This window comes from Sorex fumeus, unplaced genomic scaffold, assembly GCF_029834395.1.
Source record: "Sorex fumeus unplaced genomic scaffold, SorFum_2.1 ptg000005l, whole genome shotgun sequence".
NCBI classification, from domain to species: Eukaryota; Metazoa; Chordata; class Mammalia; order Eulipotyphla; family Soricidae; genus Sorex; species Sorex fumeus.
Genome location: NW_026606062.1, coordinates 3,499,768 through 3,520,939, shown reverse-complemented (window position 1 = coordinate 3,520,939; position 21,172 = coordinate 3,499,768). Strand labels below are relative to the sequence as shown.

General features: G+C 44.9%; 1 protein-coding gene across 1 annotated transcript in view; it reads right to left on the bottom strand.

Moving 5' to 3' along the window:
• The window catches only part of RHBDD1 (rhomboid domain containing 1), a 103,456-nt gene that overhangs the window by 39,843 nt on the left and 42,441 nt on the right, over positions 1–21,172 (bottom strand). The window contains exon 5 of the mRNA XM_056121797.1: positions 7,502–7,654. Coding sequence (XP_055977772.1) covers positions 7,502–7,654 — 153 coding nt within the window. The remainder of the gene's footprint in view (positions 1–7,501; positions 7,655–21,172) is intronic.

Below are 21,172 nucleotides of genomic sequence, written 5' to 3'. Positions count from 1 at the left end.
TCGTCAATGCTGTCAACAATGGCATCTTCCCATGTTGCCGCAATAGTGCCAAAGAGTTCCCAGTCGGTGGTCGTTCTGGGAGTTCTCTTTTTGAACTTTGCAGCCCTTTCTCCCTACTCTGTGAAGTAGAATTTTGCATGAAGGTGACGGTGGTCCGATCCCGTTCGAAATTTTGGGACAACAGCGACATCAGTCAGGCAAAACCGTCGATTGAATATGATGTGGTCTATTTCGTTGTGGAATCGTCCACTGGGAGACTCCCATGTCCAACGTTTAGATTCTGCCTTCTGGAACTGTGAGTTACCATGGATGGTCTTGGTCGACATGATGAACTCAGACAGTCTCTCACCCTGTTCGTTCCATTCTAGGTCATGGGTCCCGATGTGAAGTTCTTCAGCTGATCTTCTCGGTCCTATCTTGGCATTAAAATCACCCACAATGATCTTGTAGAAGATGTGGTCTTCTTTATAGAACTTCTCTAGCTCCATGAAGAACTTCTCGATTTCTCATCATAATGAGATGTTGGTGTGTAGACAACGAAGATAGAAACTGCAGGCAGTGAGCCACATCTATTCAAATGTAAACGTCCGATTCAGGTTGTTAGGCATTCGAATGAATCAATGCTCTTGGCCAACTTTGTGTTGACGCCTCCGACACCTCTTTTATCACATGTTCCGAGGAACAATTCTTCTCCAGTGTCGAAAACGGCATGGTGAGATTCGTGCCTTCTTGTCTCGGTCAGACCAATGATGTCGTACTTGATCATTCACACTTTTACCATCAGGTCCTCGATGGATGTATCTGATGCTAGCGTACGTGCATTGAAAGTACAGACGATCATTTTTGTCTTCCTTCGTTGTGGCAGCCTAGTTCGGCCTTGAGATTTTGTCGGCCTCTCCTTTCTCATCCTTCTCAGTACTGCCATGTCGGTGAAGCCTTCAGGGTCAGGTGAATGAGACCAGTTGTAGTTACTGGTTTTGGCATATCGAATACACAACGGATAGTTTGCCAGGCTCTTCTGTGCGGGTGGAATACTCTCGGTAGCTTGCCAGTCTTTCCGAGAGGGATAGAGGCTTTTGGGGCGACCTCTAATCACCCTTGTAGGTGTTACCATATTTGAACCCTATCAAATATGGTACGACAATTTCGGAAGATGGGTATTTAGTGTCTTATGATGTGTCCAGAAAGCGTCCTGGAGTGTGGCGACGGCTGGGTAGTGGAGGTAGTGTCGATAGTGGAAGTCTGCCAGTGGGGTATTTATCTGGGTAGGGTGGGTCTTCTGTGCACAATCCGATCCCTGGGTGGTTGATGGAAGCAGACAGGGCAGGGTAGGGTGGGGCTCCTGGTTAGAATCCCTTTGTCACCTGTGGTTGGTGGGAGCGAGCAGAGAAACTCTGTCCCTGGGTCCGCCGAGCTGGAGTCCAAGGTCTCAGAGAGTTCCACTTATCTTGTTCTGTGGGTCTTCAGTCGTGTGTGAGTCTCGGCCGGAGCTGCCACGCGGGTCTGGAAAGCGTCCTGGAGTGTGGCAACGGCTGGGTAGTGGAGGTAGTGTCCTCCACTTATTTATAAATAAGTATTTATGTGTTTATAAATCACCATAACACTGTCATCCTGTTCTTCATCGATTTACTTGAGCAGGCGCCAGTAATGTCTCCATTCCTCCCAGCTTGAGATTTTAGCAGCCTCTCCTTACTCGTCTTTCCCAACGACTGGAGGCTCTTTCAGGGTCAGGGGAATGAGACCTGTTATCATTACTGTTTTTGGCATATCGAATACGCCACAGGGAGCTTGCCAGGTTCTGCCCGTGCAGGTGGGATACTCTTAGTAGCTTGCTGGGCTCTCTGTGAGGCAGATATATCACTATATCACTGTATCACTGTCATCCCGTTGTTCACTGATTTCCTTGAGCAGGCACCAGTAATGTCTCCATTTGTCCTAGCCCTGAGATTTTAGCAAGTGTCACATTGGAGGCTCTTTCAGGGTTAGGGGAATGAGACCCATCATTGTTACTGGGTTTTGGCATCTTGAATATGCCACGGGGAGCTTGCCAGACTCTGCCATGTGGGCAGGATACTCTCGGTAGGCAAGAGAGCAAGAACTAGACAATCCGAGAGCAAGAACTAGACAATAAGATATATGTGTGTGTGTGTGTGTGTGTGTATAGATATATACGTATGTATCTATACACACACATATATTTCTCTCTATGTACTTATAAATAGAAATGATATTTATGGGGAGCGTGGGGGTGGTAGTGATTGGGACTTTTAGGTCGGGAGTGGTAAGTAGTCATGAACGGGATTAGTGCCCTTACAAGAGGAACCTCAGAGAACTCTCTCCCCTCTTCTACTCTAAAGTGGCCCTCTGCAGCCCAGAAGAGGGCGCTCTCTCAGTCTCTCCATCACCCCCGCCCTCACAGGTTTGAGCCTGTGGAACTAGATGTTGGAACTAGATGTGAGAAATAGATGTCTGAGGTTCATAAGCTGCCTAACACACACCCCTTTTGGGGAGCCAGAGCAGACACAGCTGAGCCTTTAGGGAACACATTCCCAGTCCAACAGGCCAGGGTCACCACCAGGTGACACCCAGGGAAGCAAGTCCAGTTCCAGAAGCAAAGGCCTGTGGGTTTTCAGGGCTCTGACCTCCTGGAAAAGTGAGGGCAGGAACGCCGGGGAGGCAGCTGACAGCCCAGGGACAAGGAAAGGGGAACCGGCTGAGTCCCAGGAACAAAGGGAATACACTGAGGGATGCACGGCTGTCGCCACTGCACACCACAGAGTGCATCTTACTGTTAAAAGCAGGATTTTAAAAGAGATGAACTGAAAATTGGGGGCTGGAGCAATAGCACAGCGGGTAGGGCATTTGCCTTGCACACAGCTGACCCGGGTTCGATTCCCAGCATCCCATATGGTCCCCCGAGCACCGCCAGGAGTGATTCTTGAGTGCAAAGCCAAGAGTAACCCCTGAACATCGTTGGGTGTGACCCAAAAAGAAAAAAAAAAATCAACAAGAAGCCCAGTCAAATATCTGAGTCTCTTCGGGGGTGCGTGGTGCAGGGGAATGAAACCCGGCCTCACTCAGCCTGGCAGTGCTCTGCAGCTGAGCGCCCACCCAGTCTAAAAAAGACTGTCAAAGCCCACTGAGGCCACCAGTCCTGAGGGAGCTGAGAAATGGGATGCTCACACGTACCCTGCGGCCATCGCCTACCAGAGAGCTGCTCAGAGCCAGGGAATGGGATCTGGGCAGTGGAGGAGGGGACCGGCTGGTTACGGGCGGACAGTGTCATCAGAGCAAGGACCGGAGTCCGTGTCTCCCAGCATGAGGCGATCTGAAGAACAAAGCCACATCTACGAGAGTCGGGCCCAAGTCAAGGGTTCAAAGCTTCCAACGGAAGTGTCCAAGTCATGGAAATACATGGGGCGGGAAATACATGGGACAGAACCTTGCATTCAGACAGGTAGCGTAGGATGGTTAAGCTGAGTAACACCAAGGAGAACTAGGCAGATAAATGGTGTTTTCTACAGTTCCGTGAGCCTGGTTGCTGGGGGTGGGGGGAGGAATCACAGAAAAAGAAAAAGGCAGGGTGTGGTTTTCTATTGAAGGGAAACAATGACCAAACATGACCTGAGAACACTGAAAAACTGGTTACCAAGGGCAGTTTTGAGAAGTTGGAGAGCTCTGTCTCTGCAGCAGATGCAGATGTTCTTAGGGAAAGACTGCTAGCTTCTTGAGACATGACAACAGTCACTGGCGCGTGCAGTGAGTAAGCCCTGGAATGTCCCTTTCTCCCGAGAGAGAGAGCCTGAGTAGACACAGCTGACATTCAAAGGGACCATCCAGCAGGCTGGGCGCTTGCCTCGCACACAGCCAAGGACATAGGTTCAACCCCCGACTGGTGTGGAGAGCCGCAATGCCCCCTCAAGCCCCACTAAGGGTGACCCCCCCCAGCTCAGAGCCAAGGGTTAACCCTGAGCACTTCCAAGAGTGCCCCCTCCCCCCAAAAGATAAACAAACAAAATCAAGGCTCAGCCAGAACAACTCTCCCTTCTTCCTGTTTCTCCTCACTCTCACCACAAGTTCGACATTCAAATGAATTTGGGAAACGCCATGAACCGTCCCCCTTTGAAGATCCAGGATCCCGATGATTCTACTTAGTTCTGCAATTAAGAAACCAATTTATTAAATTAATGTTTTCCAAACTTGTCTGACCACAGAGCTTTATTTTTAATGAATGAATCTGAAAGCATATGGATCTAGTTCCAAGGAAATGGATCAAAAGAGACTTCTTGAAGTGCTTTATACAGGAAAAGGGTAGCAGCTTTACAAATTGTTTATATTAATTTCAATTTTATTTTTCTTAAAGTGCTTCATGACTGCCTCATTAAATGTGAGGGAGGAGACATCTTTTAAAAGCCTTTATTATACTTTAGCTTTTTCGTGGAAAAAGTGTTTGGTTTGAATTTCTTTTAAAAAATCCTGACCATATGGTGTATGGTCTTTTGTATCTTACATTTTCCCCATTCAATATTATATGTAATCATATTTTCACACCACTAACTTTGCCGAGACATTATTCTTAATAGATGCATAACATTTCTGTTTTCCACATGACTAATTTAACCCTTACTTATACCGCTTTGCAAATTTCAATCTACTGTAGATTTCTTCTTGTGATTATATCTAATTATGAAATAAATGACTTTTACACAAATTCCCAACCATATCGCTATTATTTCCTTACACTAGATTCCCAGTCAAGGAAGCACTGACAGTAAGTCTCAATTATGCATTTCCCGTGAGTCTTTCAGAAAGGTTATTCCAATCTGCACTCCATAGAGCATTAAATAGAGTGACACACATTCAAGGAAAGAAAGAAAGAAAGAAAGAAAGAAAGAAAGAAAGAAAGAAAGAAAGAAAGAGAGAGAAAGAAAGAAAGAAACTGCTAATACAGAGAGAATTATTTTCAGGTGGTCACTGGTTGGCTGGTTGTAAGCAATTTTATAATTTAAAACTTCAAGTTCTCTTCCATTTCCCTCAGGGATCAGGGTCAATTATTGTGTGGGTTCTTCACAAATTAACACTAACTCTCAAAAACTTTTGTTAGAAAAAACCACTCCTCTGGGCGGGTGAGACCCCTCCGCACCCCAAGAGACCCAGCCCCGGCAGCCAAAAACCTCCAGAACCCAGCTGCTGCCATGCTCACGGACGCTCTCCACACTTTCGGGCCAGAGCATCACCCATGAGTGAATCTATTCCTGGATCACACAGCCGAATTGGCGACAGTGCAATACTTCAAACCACACACCCTACCCATACTCTCAGATTACGGTACCACATCTAATAGGCTTCAAAGTAGGAGGCAACCAATCTTAGAGGGAAATATACATTTTTTACATACATACATTTATATATATATATTTATATATATATAAAGTACACAAGTTTCGACCTTTAACAACATGTTAGTGATCTCTTATAGAAGGGCTTAAATGGTCCCTGGTGAAATACAACTCTCTCCACACTCTTTCCTCGAAGGATACTTTCTTTGTAGCATTTTTAGTGGTTTTTCATAACAAACAATATAGAATATATTAGTTCGGCTCTGCTTTGGGGCAGGACTTGGGATGGAAACATCCAAAATATGGTGGTGGGAAGGAGTACTGGTGGTGGGGATGGTGTTTGAATATTAAATGTAATGAAATATTGTGAACTACTTTTATAAAATTAAAAAAATATAAAAAATCACTCCTCTTTTCTATATATAGTTATATACATTTGTATATCTGTATATATTATATAGTCTTTCTTCTGTTGAGAATGTCCTGTATTTAAAAAATTAATTATTCACCTGCATGCCTTCTTAGTATGATGTTTTCTGTTTTTAAAGGATGGGGGTAGGGGGGCTGGAGTGACAGTACAGCAGGTAGGGCGTTTGCCTTGCAAGTACCTGACCCGGGTTCGATCCCCAACGTCCCATATGGTTCCCCCAGCAACACCAGGAGTAATTCCTGAGTTCAAAGTCAGGAGTAATCCCTGAGCATCGTGGGGTGTGACCCAAAAAGGAAAAAAAAAATGGGGGCAGGGGTTTTGGTGAACTGCTCTTGCCCTCACTTTAACTCATAATAGGATGAGTTAAGCCTCATCTGTGATTCGATGCTCGGTTTGGGGGCCACAGGTGGCAGTGCTCGGGAGCAACATGGGCACTGTGCTCTGGGGTGCTTGTGGTGGTTGCTCAGCCCCCAGAGAGCCCCTCGAGCTCTGCCAAGCCCTCTCATGGTGCTGTGCTCCGGACAAATTTGATGTTTCCAAGCTCTTCTCCCTGGATGTGGGAGTCCCTGGGACAGGAAATCCCCCAGGTGCCTGCTCAGGAATTTTCCTCTCCCAGCCTCCACTGCTGGGCTAGAGCGTGAATGGAAGAGGTGAGGACGACACCCGGGTCAGGAGGAGGGTGCCTGGCTGGTGCCCTGCACACTGACTGGCTCAGTCTGGGCACAGGTGTGGCGGCAGGATTTGTGCAGAAGCTCGGCCACCAGTCACCTTGGAAGTTACATTTTACAGACAGAGAGAAATGACTTAATATTTTTTTTTTTTTACATTTGACTCCTGTATATTTTAATTGAGGGCCAGAGAGATGCCTCGGTGAGCTGGAGCACATGCTCTGTGTCTGAGGAGAGGCCTGGGGCCTGGGTCTGATCCCAGGCACTGCACGATCTTGAGCACTACCAGGAGTGCCAGCCTCCCCAAAATAAAAGAAATAAAAACTAAGTACATAGGTTGGTCAAGTTTGATGCTAATTTTCCAGTCTACTTAACTTTCCTGATGTAATATATACAATCACCTCGTAATATGTCTTTTAATCTATCTATCTATCTATCTATCTATCTATCTATCTATCTATCTATTTTTTTAAATCAAGAGGTGCCAGTTGTGGAAACAGGTATGGGCAAGGCCAGTGTGATTCCCTGGGACAGTCAGCTCCACAGAGTGGAATTCCAACAGAAACTGCTCTTTCTGTTTTCACACCGCCCCCAAACTGGGGGCCGGTAAGTGTCTGACAGTCATGCCAGAGCACGGTGAAGGCAGCTTACCAAATGTGATGGCCTCTCGGTATCTGTATTGCAAACCAGAATGCCACAAAGTAGAGAAAGAGTATGGAGGAAACTGTCTGCCTGTCTGCCATGGAGGCAGGGGGAGGGTTGTGATGGAGGGGATACTGGGGACATTGGTGGAGGGGCATGTGCACTGGTAGAGGGATGGGTGTTTGATCATTGTATGACTGAAACTCAAACATGAAAGCACTATAACTATCTCACAGTGATTCAATTTAAAAAAAAAAAAAAGCGGCACTTTCACAACACTCAGCCTGACACTGACCCACGCAGGAGGGATCATCACACCCCATCCTTCTCAGTGGCAGCTACACGCGCATCTCCGGCTACGGAGCCTTTTCAGAAACTAATCCAAGTTTCACTGGCCACAGACAGCCCCTCGCGAGCCCTACCTTGGTCCCAGAGGCTGGCCCGCAGTGCTTGCTCCAGCTGCTCCTCCTCGCTCAGGCCTGCAGTGTACGCGTCATAGTTCCTGGGCACGTCTTCACGGTAGCCTGGTCTGCCATTGCGGTAGGTGTCCCGGTAGTCCTGGTAGCCAGAGTAGCCTAGAGTCACAAGGAAAAGACTGGAGAATAAGGCCACGGGGGATATTTTTCCTCCTGGAAGTAAGATGATCACAGGGAATGCCTCCTCGAGGGCGGGGATTTTTCTTGTTAGCGTTGTATCCGCAGTGCCCACGATGGGGTCAGGCATGAGTGAGTGCTTATGTGCTGAAGAGGAGGGAAATAAGGAGCTCTGCAAGTGATCAGTGGTACTGGAGAGGGGACTGGAATGGATTCTTTCCACTTCTGAGCTCTTTGATATGTGCAGTATTTTCAGTCCGGTCCTGACCGGAATCAAGGGAAAGGTGGAAATTACCTTGGGAGGGTTAACTGATAGCGCCGTGCAATGAGAGGCAGACAAACGCGGGACATCAATACTACAGGGTCCCCGTGCTGGGTGGGGCCCTTCAGATGGTGAGTTATGTTGAAACAGAGAAGTCATCGTCTCTGTAGCTTGAACTCATTCTATGTCAGAGACCACAGTAGAACTAGTAGCACTTTCAAGAAGTTGATTACAGGGCCAGAGAGATAGCAGAGGGGTTAAGGTGCTGCTGCCTTGCATATGGCTGATGCTAATTTAATCCCCAGCACTCGCCAATGACCTTCTGAGCACTAGCAGGAGCGAGCCCTGAGCACAGAGCCAGGAATAAGCACTGCCAGGTGTAGCTTCCAAATGAAGAATTTTGTTGCTGGATTAAACAAGAGCCAGGACCTCATCATCAGTAAATGATGCTTTGAGAATCAAAGTCAGGTACCACTTTAATAAAGACTGATTATAAAGCAAAGCTCACTTTTCCAAGGGATTTTCATAAATCTTTTCAATTTCTCCTTAATCACCCACTGTTATAAAATGTATCTGGAAGATTTGTTTTTTCTCATAGAAAACTGACAATCTAATTCTTTTAGAAAGAAAAAATAGTCAATATAAATTTTTTTCTTCTTTTTCTTTTAAATTTGAAGTGCCATGATTTAGGATCTGTTAATGATACAGTCTAAGCATCCAATGTCCAACGCCAACCCCTCTACCAGCATGTCCACTTCCTCAACCACTGCCTCAGGGTCCCCCCAGACAGCCCCTTCCCCACCCTTAGTAAGCCCAGTACTGGAAACCAATTCTCGGATTCTAACACATACCCTGAAGATGGGTGTGAATCAAGTATTTAATTAGAGAGCTTTTCATTGTTTATGAAAATTCCAAACTATAATGAATCTTAAGGTAAAGGCCCTCCCGTTGATAGTCGATTTGCTCGAGCGGGCCCAGTAACGTCTCCATTGGAGACTTTGTTGTTACTGTGTCTGGCATATCGAATACTCTCGGTAGCTTGCCGGGCTCTCCGAGAGGGGCGGAGGAATCGAACTCGGGTCGGCCATGTTGGCCGCTTGTAAGGCGAATGCCCTACCCGCTGTGCTGTGTCTTCTTATTACCTAACATAGTATAGGCCTGAGATTAATTCTTGTTCTAACAAGACTAAAGGACCCACCACATACATACATGCACACACACACACACACACACACCCCAGGATAGAATCTGGCTCATATTCAAAATTTTTAATAAATTGTTTTTAAGGACTGGAATGATAGCACAGTGGATAGGGTGTTTGCCTTGCATGCGGCCGAGCTGGGTTCGATTCCTCCACCCATCTCGGAGAGCCCAGAAAGCTATCTTGCCCACATGCAAAGCCTGGCAAGCTACCCGTGACGTATTTGATGTGCCAAGAACAGTAACAACAAGTCTCACAATTTGCTGTGAGACATTACTGGTGCTCGCTTGTTTTTACTTTATACACTATGGTGTAGAAAGTTGTTCATAATACACTTGTTACAGGAATTCAATGTTCTAACACCAATTCTACCACCAGTGTGACCGTCCCTCCAACACTGCCCCCCGTTTCCCAACCACCCCCAAAACCCGCTCCCTCATCAGACTTTAATATAAAATAATTTATTTTAAATTGTGCGTTGCAACTGAATGACTAATGTAATTATCAAAAAAAAGTTTCAGCCAAAAAAATAAAGTTTCAGTCAAAGAAAATTTGCGAAAATTGTTACACTTCACCATGGAGTCATTAAGTCCCTGTCTGAGGGTAACTAAGCTTTCTGCTAATCTGTTTACTAAACTATTGCTAGTTGAGCCTTCTGTGTTACTGTTTTTTGCTTACTGAGCGTAGTTGGCTTCTCTCTTACTTCTCCATCGCAGTTGGGTGTGCTCCTATAGGGGTGTTGGTCTCGTGGAGTTTGGAGGTGTCGGGCTATCGGTGGATGAGTTTGCACAGTGGCAGCTGTGGGATGTGGCTGCCGAGGCTTCCAAAAGTAGTTGAGGATGGGGGATGTAGTCTGCACCCACCCCAAGATGACCTAGAGTTTTCAGCATGAAAACGGCATAGGTGGAATTTTAGTCTATGTGATCGTGAAGAGACTAATCGTGAAGCCGTGGAGCCGGGCTGTTAGCATGGCAGCTGCCCCAGTTTCGGCATAGCGGGGACAGGGTCGGCCCCCTCCTCAGGGCGCCGCACCGATTTTAGCCCCAAGACTGGGTATACTCGTGAATTTTTGCGGCTTGGCTCCCATCTCTTCCGAGATTAGTCGTGAATTCGTTGAGCTGAGCCTTTGCATAGCGGTGGCTGTGGAATACTGCTCCTGAACACTGCATATGGAGCTATTTTGATTCTGGAGGGGCCACCCCAGCGGTGCTCAGGCCGCTCCCCTGCAATGCGCAGGGACCATGCAGTGTTAAGGACAAAACTCAACCTCCCACATGTAAAGCTTGTGCTTGGCCAGAGGCCACTCTGAAATTTACTTCTGTCTTGGTTATGAGTGAAATGCTTTCCTGATACATAAAATCAAGACGGAAATGATTTATATGCTTCCCATAAAAATATTAGCACTATATACGTCTTTTTCACATAAATATGAAATAACGATAAAACATACTAACCTAGGGGCTGGAGTGATAGCACAGAGGGTAGGGCATTTGCCTTGCATGCAGCCAACCCGGGTTAGGTTCCCAGCATCCCATATGGTCCCCTGAGCACTGCCAGGAGTAATTCTTTTTCTTTTTTTTTTTTTTTTGTTTATAGTAAAAGTTAGAATTGTATTCTGCTTTTTCCTTAAATTTTTATTAGTGAAACACCAGGAGATACAGTTGTAGACTTTCAAATTTTTGTGCTTGGGTTTCAGTTATACAATGATCGAATACCCATCCCTCCACCAGTGCCCATCCTCCACCACCACTGATCCCAGTGTCCCTCCCACCCCCCATCCCACCCTACCTCTGTGGCAGGGCATTCCCTTTTGTTATCTCTCTCCTTTTGAGTGCTGTGGTTTGCAAAAGAGACATTGAGTAGCAATCATGTTCGGTCTATAGTCTACTCTCATCACACATCTCCCATCCTGAGAGGGACCTCCCAACACTCTTTATTTGGTGCTCCCTTCTCTATTTGAGCTGCCTTTTCCCCTAGTGTGTTTGGCTGGCCTCAAAGCCATGGAGTAATCCTCCTGGTACTTATTTCAGCTATTCTTGGGTGTTAGTCTCCTATTTTATTACTTTATGTTCCCCAGATGAATGCAATCTTTCTATGTCTGTCCCTCTCTGACTCATTTCGCTTAGCATGATACTTTCCATGTAGTACCACTTGTATATGAATTTCATGACTTCATCTTTTCTAACAGCTGCATAGTACTCCATTGTGCAGCACTGTTTACAATAGCTAGAATCTGGAAAAAACCTGAGTGCCCGAGAACAGATGACCGGTTAAAGAAACTTTGGTACATCTACACAGGAGTAATTCTTGAGTATAGAACCAGGAATAACCCCTGTGCATCGCCGGGTGTGACCCAAAAAGAAAAAGAAACACCACATTAATCTAGTTTCAGATAAAGTAATTTAGCTATGTATGCCCGAGTATATACGTTCGTATGTCTTACCAGGTTTTTGTGCCTACTAGTTACATTTTTATGGCAATTATGCTGAAATGTAACTGACAAACTACCCAATTTGGCATTTTCAAGGTTTTTATAACTTAGTGTATTTTAATCACTTGATCACTTGATTTCCCGTTAATCGTCGATTTGCTCGAGCGGGCACTAGTAACGTCTCCATTTGTCCCTGTTGCGTGCTAGTGTAGCCCAATGGCGTCTGTTTGTTCTAGGAACACAAAGAGCCTCAAACCAATCATTCGTGAATTTGTACTATCATCGCCAAAATCAATTCTGGAGAGTGTTGGGGAAGGTTGATCTACCAGCATTGCTCGGGGCTTACTCCTGTCTCTGTGCTCAGGTGTCACTCCTGGTGGTACTCAGGCAACTCTATGTGGTGCCAGGAATCAAATGAAGGACAGCTGTGTGCAAGGCAGACACCTTAGCCCCTACACTACCTCTGTGGCCCCGCCAAAATCAATTTTAGAACATTTCAGAGTTGTGTCCTTCAGCCATCAATCTATTCTCCCAGCCCTAGGTAAACATTTTTCTCCTTTCTGTCTTAATACTGGACACTTACATAATAGAATCACATAGTAAATAGTATTTTGAGTCTGGCTTCTTTCACTTGGCTTGTTCTCAAGGTTCATCCATGTTGAAACATAAGCTAATACATCATTCCCTTGAAAGGCCAAATAAAATACTGTCCTACCATTGTATCACCATTTCTTCACTCAGGAGGTGACAGACATTTGAGTTTGTTTCCACTATTGAAGAATGCTGCTATGAACATTATTGTGCACATCTTTGCGCGGACATATAATTTCATTTCTCTTGGGTATATTTCTAAGAGTGAATTATACAGCAGTTCTATGTTTAACCATTTGCAAGATCACCAGAATATTTTCTAAAGAAGGCGCCCTGTTTTATCTTCACACAGCTATCATAAATGATATCTTAAAGTATATCATTTAAGATTTCTCTGCATCTTCACTAGCACTTCCTATCAACACCTGCCTTTTAAATGACAAACATCAAAGTGGGTACAAAGTGAGATCCCACCGTGGTTTTAATGACTAATGATGTCGGACATGCTTCTCAGTAATCAGTGGTCACTAGCCTCTTCTTTAAAAACCTGTTTACTGAGAGCCTGTTCCCACTGTTCATGGTTAGTACAACAGTCTTTTATCCTGGTACTGCATTGTTGAAAATCCTTGAAAGCCATTAAAATGAACGATGTAAACAAACTTTAAAGTGGCTGGAGCTATAGCACACCATGGGAGGGCACTTGCCTTGCACACAGCTGACCCAGGTTTGGTCCCAGCACAGTATATGGTCCCCTTGAGCACTGCCAGGAGTTATTTATCCCTAAGTACTGAGTCAGGAGTAAGACCCAAGCACCACCGGTCATGCTCCCCATCAGTAACAAAACACAAAAAATAAATTGGGAAAAAGCAAACAAACAAACAAGCATTGAATTAAAAATTTCAGGATTTGAGGAACTGTATCTGACAAGCCTTCTTCTAAGATAACAAAGTGAGATTCAACGAACTACTTTTTTTTTTCAGGTGTAAAGATATAATATTTTTTTAAATTTTTATTAGTGAAACGCCATGAGGTACAGTTGCAGACTTACAAATTTTTGTGCTTGGGTTTCAATTATACAATGATCAAATATATCAAATATCCACCAGTGCCCATTTCCCACCACCATGGCTCCCAGTATCCCTCCCACCCCCCATCCCTCCCATCCCACCCTGCCTCTGTGGCAGGGCATTCCCTTTTGTTCTCTCTCTCTCTTATTGGGTGTTGTGGTTTGCAAAAGAGGCAATGGGTGACAATCATGTCAACGAACTACTTCTAATAACCCAAATTTCATACCCTCACACACTTCCCCGGCCTGAGCAGTAACAATGAGATACTGAAAATGGGAGGACAATATATAAGTTCCCCCAAATCCTCAAAACCGTTTAAGAGTGAAGCAGAGGCTCAGGAACAGCTCAAAGCAAGAAGGAAAACAAGCACACCCCAACCTGCCGGTCTCCTGAGCCCAGGCTGTGCGTGCGTGCCATCCCAGGGGCTACCCACACGCACCCAGTGTGTGCCCAGTGTGGTCCACAAGGTGCTGCTTCCTGGGTCACCACAGAGCAACAATGGAACAAGGCGCACGTGAAGCTGATGTAGGCAGGATAGGGAAGGCCCCCTTCCAAGGCAATGGCAAAAGCCAACCTTGCAGAAAACAGGAATAGCAGGAACTAAGGCCTGATAAGACCCTCATCTATCTACAGCAACAGATCCAGAGAAGCTCCTACCAGGGGCTTCTTAAAAAAGGCCAGGAAAGGAATTTAAAAAACTATCAGCACTCCCAACCCCCACTGGTAACCTCCTTAGCAGAGCACTTTTATCTAGGAAGAAGCCCCACAGAGGGACAGGTTGGAAACCCTATGAAGGCCACCTTGAACAAAGGAAGGGCGCACATATGCTGCCTGAGCCCATGTGGTCAAGCATATGTGGTGCCCAATTACATGTGTCACCCGCATCTCCCCTTGAGATGTGTACTTTCATGCTTTCCTATCTAATGCCGGGATGTGTGTAGGGGCTCTCTCCATCCTTGAAGAAGCCCAGGAGGAACTCAAGAAGTTCTCTCTTGAGCAAATTACTCTCCACTCTCTTCCACTTTTCTCTTCCTCCTTCCCTTCAAAACCTCCAAATAAAAACTGTATAATTTCACTGTCGTCTATTCCTGAAATTCCTTTCTGTGAGGTGAGACAAGCACTCAGTAACTCTGGTCCCGGGTGGCAGAGGCCGATGGGAAGAACGTGACCATCTTTCTCCTCCCTGCTTCACGTAAGTCACGGGTGGGACCCACCGACATCAAAGTGACTTGTCTGCAAGCACTGCAATGAGATGCGTCCTGCTCTAAGTGTGCACGACAACCCCAGTGCCTGCGAGCACCAACCACCATGACTCCCCTCACCACAGCCAAGCACCATAGCCGATGATGGGCTACCCCCATCATCACAACCCACAGCAACAAAAGGAAGGGGCATAAATATAACAGCAGCAACAAAAACCCGGAAGCAGAATCTTGGGGCCATCTCCAGGCAGGCATCCCCTTTGCCAAATGGTGTCAGCTATAAAGCCAGTTGAAAGCTTCGGCCCACATTATGCAGCGGAACTCACAGCCAGTGCCCAGAGGTACTGGCACTCTGCAAGACTGTTGCTTTTCCCTACTTCTCACCAGAAACACACACACAACAAAATCAACCTTCCAGTTCAGGGCAAAAGGGTCAAAACGCCAACCACATACCTATTTCACAAAGAACAAAAGCAAGGGGTAACCGTCCGCAAACACAATAGAATATTTACAGAGCAGTCGCTGGGCGCCAGCACAGAGACGTCCCATTCCCCGAGAGCGCGAATTACTTCACTGCAACCCAGAAAGCATGTTGGGTCCTTTCCCATATGACTCATTACCACTTTCAAACCCCTGTGGAAAGTTTTTTTGCTACAGCAGGGTCTAAGCAGCATTGCTATACATCTATCCTCAAAATGTTCACTGATTCTTAAAAAAAAAAAAAAAAAATCCCCAAACTCGGAAAACTCATTTATACAGAGGCCACAAACAATGGGGACATCAGAAGAGTTTTCACTGTCAGGTGAAGTTGCTAAAATGGAGGCAACTTTATCTGGACAGAGGAGAAACATTTTTCTTCATGCTATTTCCTTGCTAAAACTCCCAGCCCTGTCTTAATGAAATGAAAGCCTACTTTCTTAAACATCTGATTATTATAAAATCTAATTTGGTACTTCTCAGATAAAATGTGGGGAGAGAGAAAGGGAAAGTTTTAGTACCATTAAGTTTAAAAAACAAAAACAAAAACGTGCGGTTAAAGGTTCTGTATCATCAGTCATAAGTCATCAACAAGATCAAAAATCCCATCAATAAGTATTATAATGAGAACATGTCTCCAAGGACCAAAAATTTTCTACAGCTGGTCGCTGGCCCAATCAGATATTTTTAAATCTTCTTAATAAACATGGCTGGAAAAAAACCTAACAATCAAACACTTAAGATAAATAAGTTTAAATTACATCCTGTGATGAATACTAGTTTAATATTCTTTTACTAGCTATATACTTTGGCTCGGTCGTAAAAGAAATTCTGGTTATCATTATTCTATTAACCACTCCATCTGTTCTTCATATGCATACCAGGATTTCATGGCAAAAGAGATCAAGAAACACCACCAAGATTAGAAAAATTGGTACCAGCTTTTTTAAACATTCATGGGGTTCTCTGACCTATAAAGACTTTTCCAGCTAAGGACGGCCATATTAAGAATAAATCAGGACTTGTAAGAGACACATACGCTTTCTTAAAAGTTCCCTAGATGACCATTAGCATGGCCACCTGGCCTTATGGAGCTCAGCCTTTGAAGAATTGCAATCACTTCAGAGAAAGGAATATAAACACAGTCATCTTACTGGGTACAAGCAAGGTAAAGGGACCCTTTATTTTTGCCTTTAATTCTCTCGTCCACGTGACTCTTTCACTAGGCCTCTTCATATGAAGGAGAAAAGGAGAAAGAGAAAAAAGGGAGGGACACCTGCCCTGTTTTGTAAGATCAGATCGGCAAAAGGCCCTGTACAATAACATAAACTGGGACCAGGAAGAAGGAGCAACCAGCACTTCTTGCCTTAGTTCCATCACTAATTTGCCTGTGCAACTACAGCCAAATTACTAACCCTTCTAAGCCTCAATTTCCCAGCTGTCACGTCAGACATTAGGGTCAGGCAGTCCGTGATAGATAAAGCCATGCCTGCACACAAGTTCATTCTTATTATTCCCTCTGGCCAGAGGAACATTTCTGCGCTGCTTTAAAAATGAACCCAGGGACAAGTCTTTTTACTTTGAACAATGTCAAGGTATTAGCGGTCAATACACTAGCGAACAGGAAGAGAGTGGAAGTTAAAGTGACCTGGTTCCATAAGCAACAACCCAAAGGATTCAACGTTCTTGGAGGTGAGTTGACCAGCGTGCTGATAACACCTCTTCTCTTGAGGAAAATTCGCAGTTGAACCAGTGCGCAGCATTGCCCAAATACTCCCGCACTAGTGTCACGTTCCTAGGATTTGAAGCACCCAGAGCAGTGGAGGTGAGAACCTCAGAAGTGAAGGTTCTTGGGACAGCTATACTACTCAAACTGTGGTCCAAGTTGTGGTCCCTAAGTCTCTAAGGAACTCAGTCTAAGTTCACTCTTGTATCTCTGATCCCATTAACAAAAAAAAAAAGTCCAAGTCCCTGTCTCCATCCACGCCTTTATGAATTAGTCTGGAATAAATTCGAGGCATAAACATACTGTAAAAATTCTGCAGGAGATTTGCATATACAGAAGAGCTTATCATCATCATCATCATTGTGCAAACCCTTAGAACTATATCCAAAATGAAGCATGCAATTCCAAAAGCATCATGCCACTGATAAAAGTCTTCAGTGGCACTCCAGTATGTTCTGGGTAATACCAAAAGTGCCTTTCGTAACACCTTCCCAAGTTCTTTCACTTCCTCCCATAACTTCCACTCATTCATCAAGACCCAGCGTGAAGCTCTAGCATCTAGGTCCCCGACAGGCCCTCAAGCTGAGCTCTAGAAGCACCAAGTCAAGACCTCAGGCTGGCCTGCACAATCAAGTGGAAGACTGCAAAAACAGATACGAAACACGTGTCCTTGGACTATGATGACAGGCAGGACAGGATTTCAAAAAAAAAGAAGCAAATACAAACATGTGTATACAGCAAGGTGACAGAATTAGCAGTCAGGGATTTTAAGACAGCCATTCTAATTTTACTCACAATCTAAAGATGTATACATGAGTATGGTAAGGAGAGAGCTACAGGACCTAAGAGAGACTATGAATGGAACTTCTAGAGCTGAAAAATAAAATACCTGGGGGGGGAAGAAGTGGTTAGAGGGGCTTGAAAGCCGACTGACCACAAAGTGGAAGGAAGATGAGTTAACACAGAGCAACAGAAACTTTCCAGTGGGCCAGAGAGATGATACGGCAGGTATGGTGCCTTGCCAACTGTGGTTCAAATTCTGGCGCATTGCTTATGGTCGCCAAGCACCACCAGGACTGATCCCTGAGCACGGAGCCAAGAGTAAGCCCTGAGTACCACTAGGTATGTAGTCCAAAAAAAAAAAAAATGAACAAACAAACAAACTCTCCAGACCTCAGTCAGCCAGTGCCAATGACAGAACCCAGGCTTCAGAAACTGGAGGGGTGCAGGAAGCATCATGGCATAAAGAGAAACTGGGAAGGGGGAGATATTCTTAACTCTTTAGTAAGATAACAACGGAAAACAACTGATGATCAAGAAATCTGCACTTGGGAATGGAGCAGCATGTAGGGAGTTTGCCTTACACTTGGATAATCCAGGTTCAATCCCTGGCATCATGTATAGTACCCCAAGTACCACCAGGAATAAATTCTGAGTGCAGAGCCAAGAAAAATTCCTGAGCACAGCTAGGTGTGGCCCCCAAACAAAACACAAACAAATTTTAAAAAAAAATCTGCACTAGAAGAAATGTTTAAGAATTAGAGTCTTGAGGCTGAAGGAAAGTGTCGTCACATGGAAATAGACATCTGCACACAAGTCATCTTCTGCTCCGGTGGATCACACAGCCATCCACTCGCCCCCAAACCATGCACGTGCAAGGAACACACAAGGCTTGAAACACTCGATCACGACATTAGCTCACTTACAAGAATCAGACCAAACCATGAGTGCTGCACAAACAAGGCAGGTCACTGAACTGACGGTGGACAAACCCCACTGGATTGAGCCCACTCCCAGAGAAAGAGAAAGGAATTTATGCTCTAAATCAAACCAGGGTGACTGCCTGCTCAAACAAGTCAAACACAAACACGAAAATCAACTTTCTACAGGAGGTCTTAACAGGATCCAGAGTTTTACAACATAATATTCCAAATATTCAGATGCAAAAAAAATTTTTTTTTTTTACCAATCCCACAAACCCAAACAGAATAATGTCATCAATTCTCAGGAGAAAAATGCAATCAACAGATGCCAGCCACATGAGAGGAATCAGACCGTGGAATAATCTGGAAGACTTTAAAGATGTAAGAGCTGTGCTCTGTGAGATAAGTAACCCTCTTGAAATGGAAGGACAGAAGAATTTTCAACAGAGACAGAGAAATTATTTTTCCAAATTCCAAATAGAAATTGGGAAAAAAATTCAATAGTTATTTTTAAGTCACTGATTTAGTTTAATCATAGAACAGAGATGACGAGCGGTTTAGTGACTTGAGCACAGACAAGAATTATCCAACATGGGGGTAAGAGCGATAGTACAGTGGGGAGGGAGTTTGCCTTGCACAAGGCTGACAAGGGTTCCATCCCCAGCAACCCATATGGTTCCCCAAGCACTGGCAGGGGTGATTCCTGAGTGCAGAGCTGGGAGTAATCCCTGGTCATTACCGGGTGTTGCCCAATTAAGCCAAAAAAAAAAAAAAAAGAATTATCTAACATAAAGAACATAAAGGACAGGTGGAGGAGGGAGAGGTGGAGGACAGAGAATGAACAAAAGTGGAAGCGTTTGAAGAACACTAGCAAAGTACCAACCATTCATGTCACACACATCTCAGATACCAAAGGAAAAGAGATGGGAGAGAAAACTCTGTGATAAGACTCCCTGAAACCCTCTCAGATTTGGTGAAAGACAAAATAAATGAAGCAAAAACTGACAGAATTAAAAGGAGATGAAGACAATTCCAGAACCACAGCCAGAGATTTTAACCCTCTCTTAGCCTTGCCAGAGATGTTAGATTGTAAGGTCCCTTGGGACCTCAAGGGAGATTTCCAGAGTTAAAACTCTACTAATTAGTAACTCTCCCTTTCCTGCCCCCTCCCTAGTAGAGCCTTAGCTGTGAAGCCCTTCCTTATTGGGATGTAAATTCGGAAACCATTTGTTGAGTCTTCCTTGCTGGGATGTAAATTCGGAAACCATTTGTTGGCCCTTCCTTATCTGTTACCTCTGTTAGGAACTTTCCCCTTATCTGCCTCCACCTGAATGCAGGAGCCATGAGCTGAGAATCAAAGGGAGCCAGGTGATAACCAAATGTCCGAGTTACCAGATGCCCACTAGCCACAATGCCTATGTACACAAATGCTGATCTTTGAATCTATAGGCTAAGGAGTGATGCACTTTTAAATGGATTGGTTAAGAAAGTCTATGTTGTTACAAATCTATTGGCTATGAAATGCGTGGGCTTTGCTGTAATGGCCAGTGAAGGCCTATATAAGATCCCCTTATTGACCCTGGCTAGCCAGCTTAATAAACTACCTGCTTGCTGACTGCATTCCTGCATAGTCCTTGCTTGCAGTCGGAGATCCAGAGTCGTGCCCTAACAAGATTTTTTAAAAATCATTGAAGATATAGAAGATATGAACAAGATAGTCATCTTGACCTAATTGATTTGTGTAGGATAACACTGTTCTGTTCTTCCTGCATAGCCTCAGGCAGTTCAGGTTTATTGGGTTGCTCTCATCACAGTGCTCCCGTTCCTCTGTGTTTATTTGTAACTTCTTTCTTCCTGCTCTGTTGACTGTAAATATTGTTTTTCTCTTCTTCCTAAGTCCTTTGCATAGTCTCTTCAGAGCAATGTCCTTTTTGTATGGACACAAGAAGACATGCTTCTGTAATGTGACTCTCAGTGATATTTCATTCCTGGGCATCTGCTTTCTCAACTTAAGCCTGTCACCCTCACTTCCTAGCGCCCCTAAAAGCAGGGTCCCGAGGAGGGACTGGATGGATCCTGGGCAAGCCGTAAGCTATGTGCTACCCTGGCATCAAGATGGGCCTTGCCAAAGTGCCAACAAGCCCTGAGTTAAGAGCTTGGTCATGGACAAATGCTGTTATGATCCAAAAAGTAATAACTAGATTTGGATCCTGCTAGGGTTAGGAAAGATTAATCTGGCCTGAGTGCTGTAGTCTGAGTCTGTGGCAAGATGTTCCCAGGAGAGCTGCCCTACAAGTCTCAATGTTAGCTCTTACTGTGTCCATACAAAAATAGCTAGTAATTTTTCCTGTTTCAAATTTTGTGTTTTTTGTAAAAAGAAAAAGGGGGAGATGTAGGATAACACTGTTCTGTCCTTCCTGCATAGCCTCAGGAATAGTTGATAGTTGATAGCTTATTGATAGTTTATTGGACTGAGGAAAAGAGAAAAACACCTTAAGGAGGTATTTTGCCTGGGGCAGTCAGGAAGGGCTTTAGAATACCTTTTAGGTGGGCCCTCAGGAAGGGTTTTCTTATGCTGATTTGGCTACCTGACTGGCTGGAGTGTGAGCCCAGACTGCCAGGGAGTTGGAGAGATAAGGGAGCTGGAGAAAGAGAGAGCAGGGCTGCAAGATGGACCACAGAGAGACTAGCAAGGGGGACATGTACTTGAGAGAACCTAGGCCCTCTATACATACATTTCTTCTACGGGACAAACTTCCTTGCAATAAACTGCTACAAAGATCAACCGGCCTGGCCCTCGTCTCTTCCTTCGTCTGCCCTTGGCCAACACACAGCGGCTC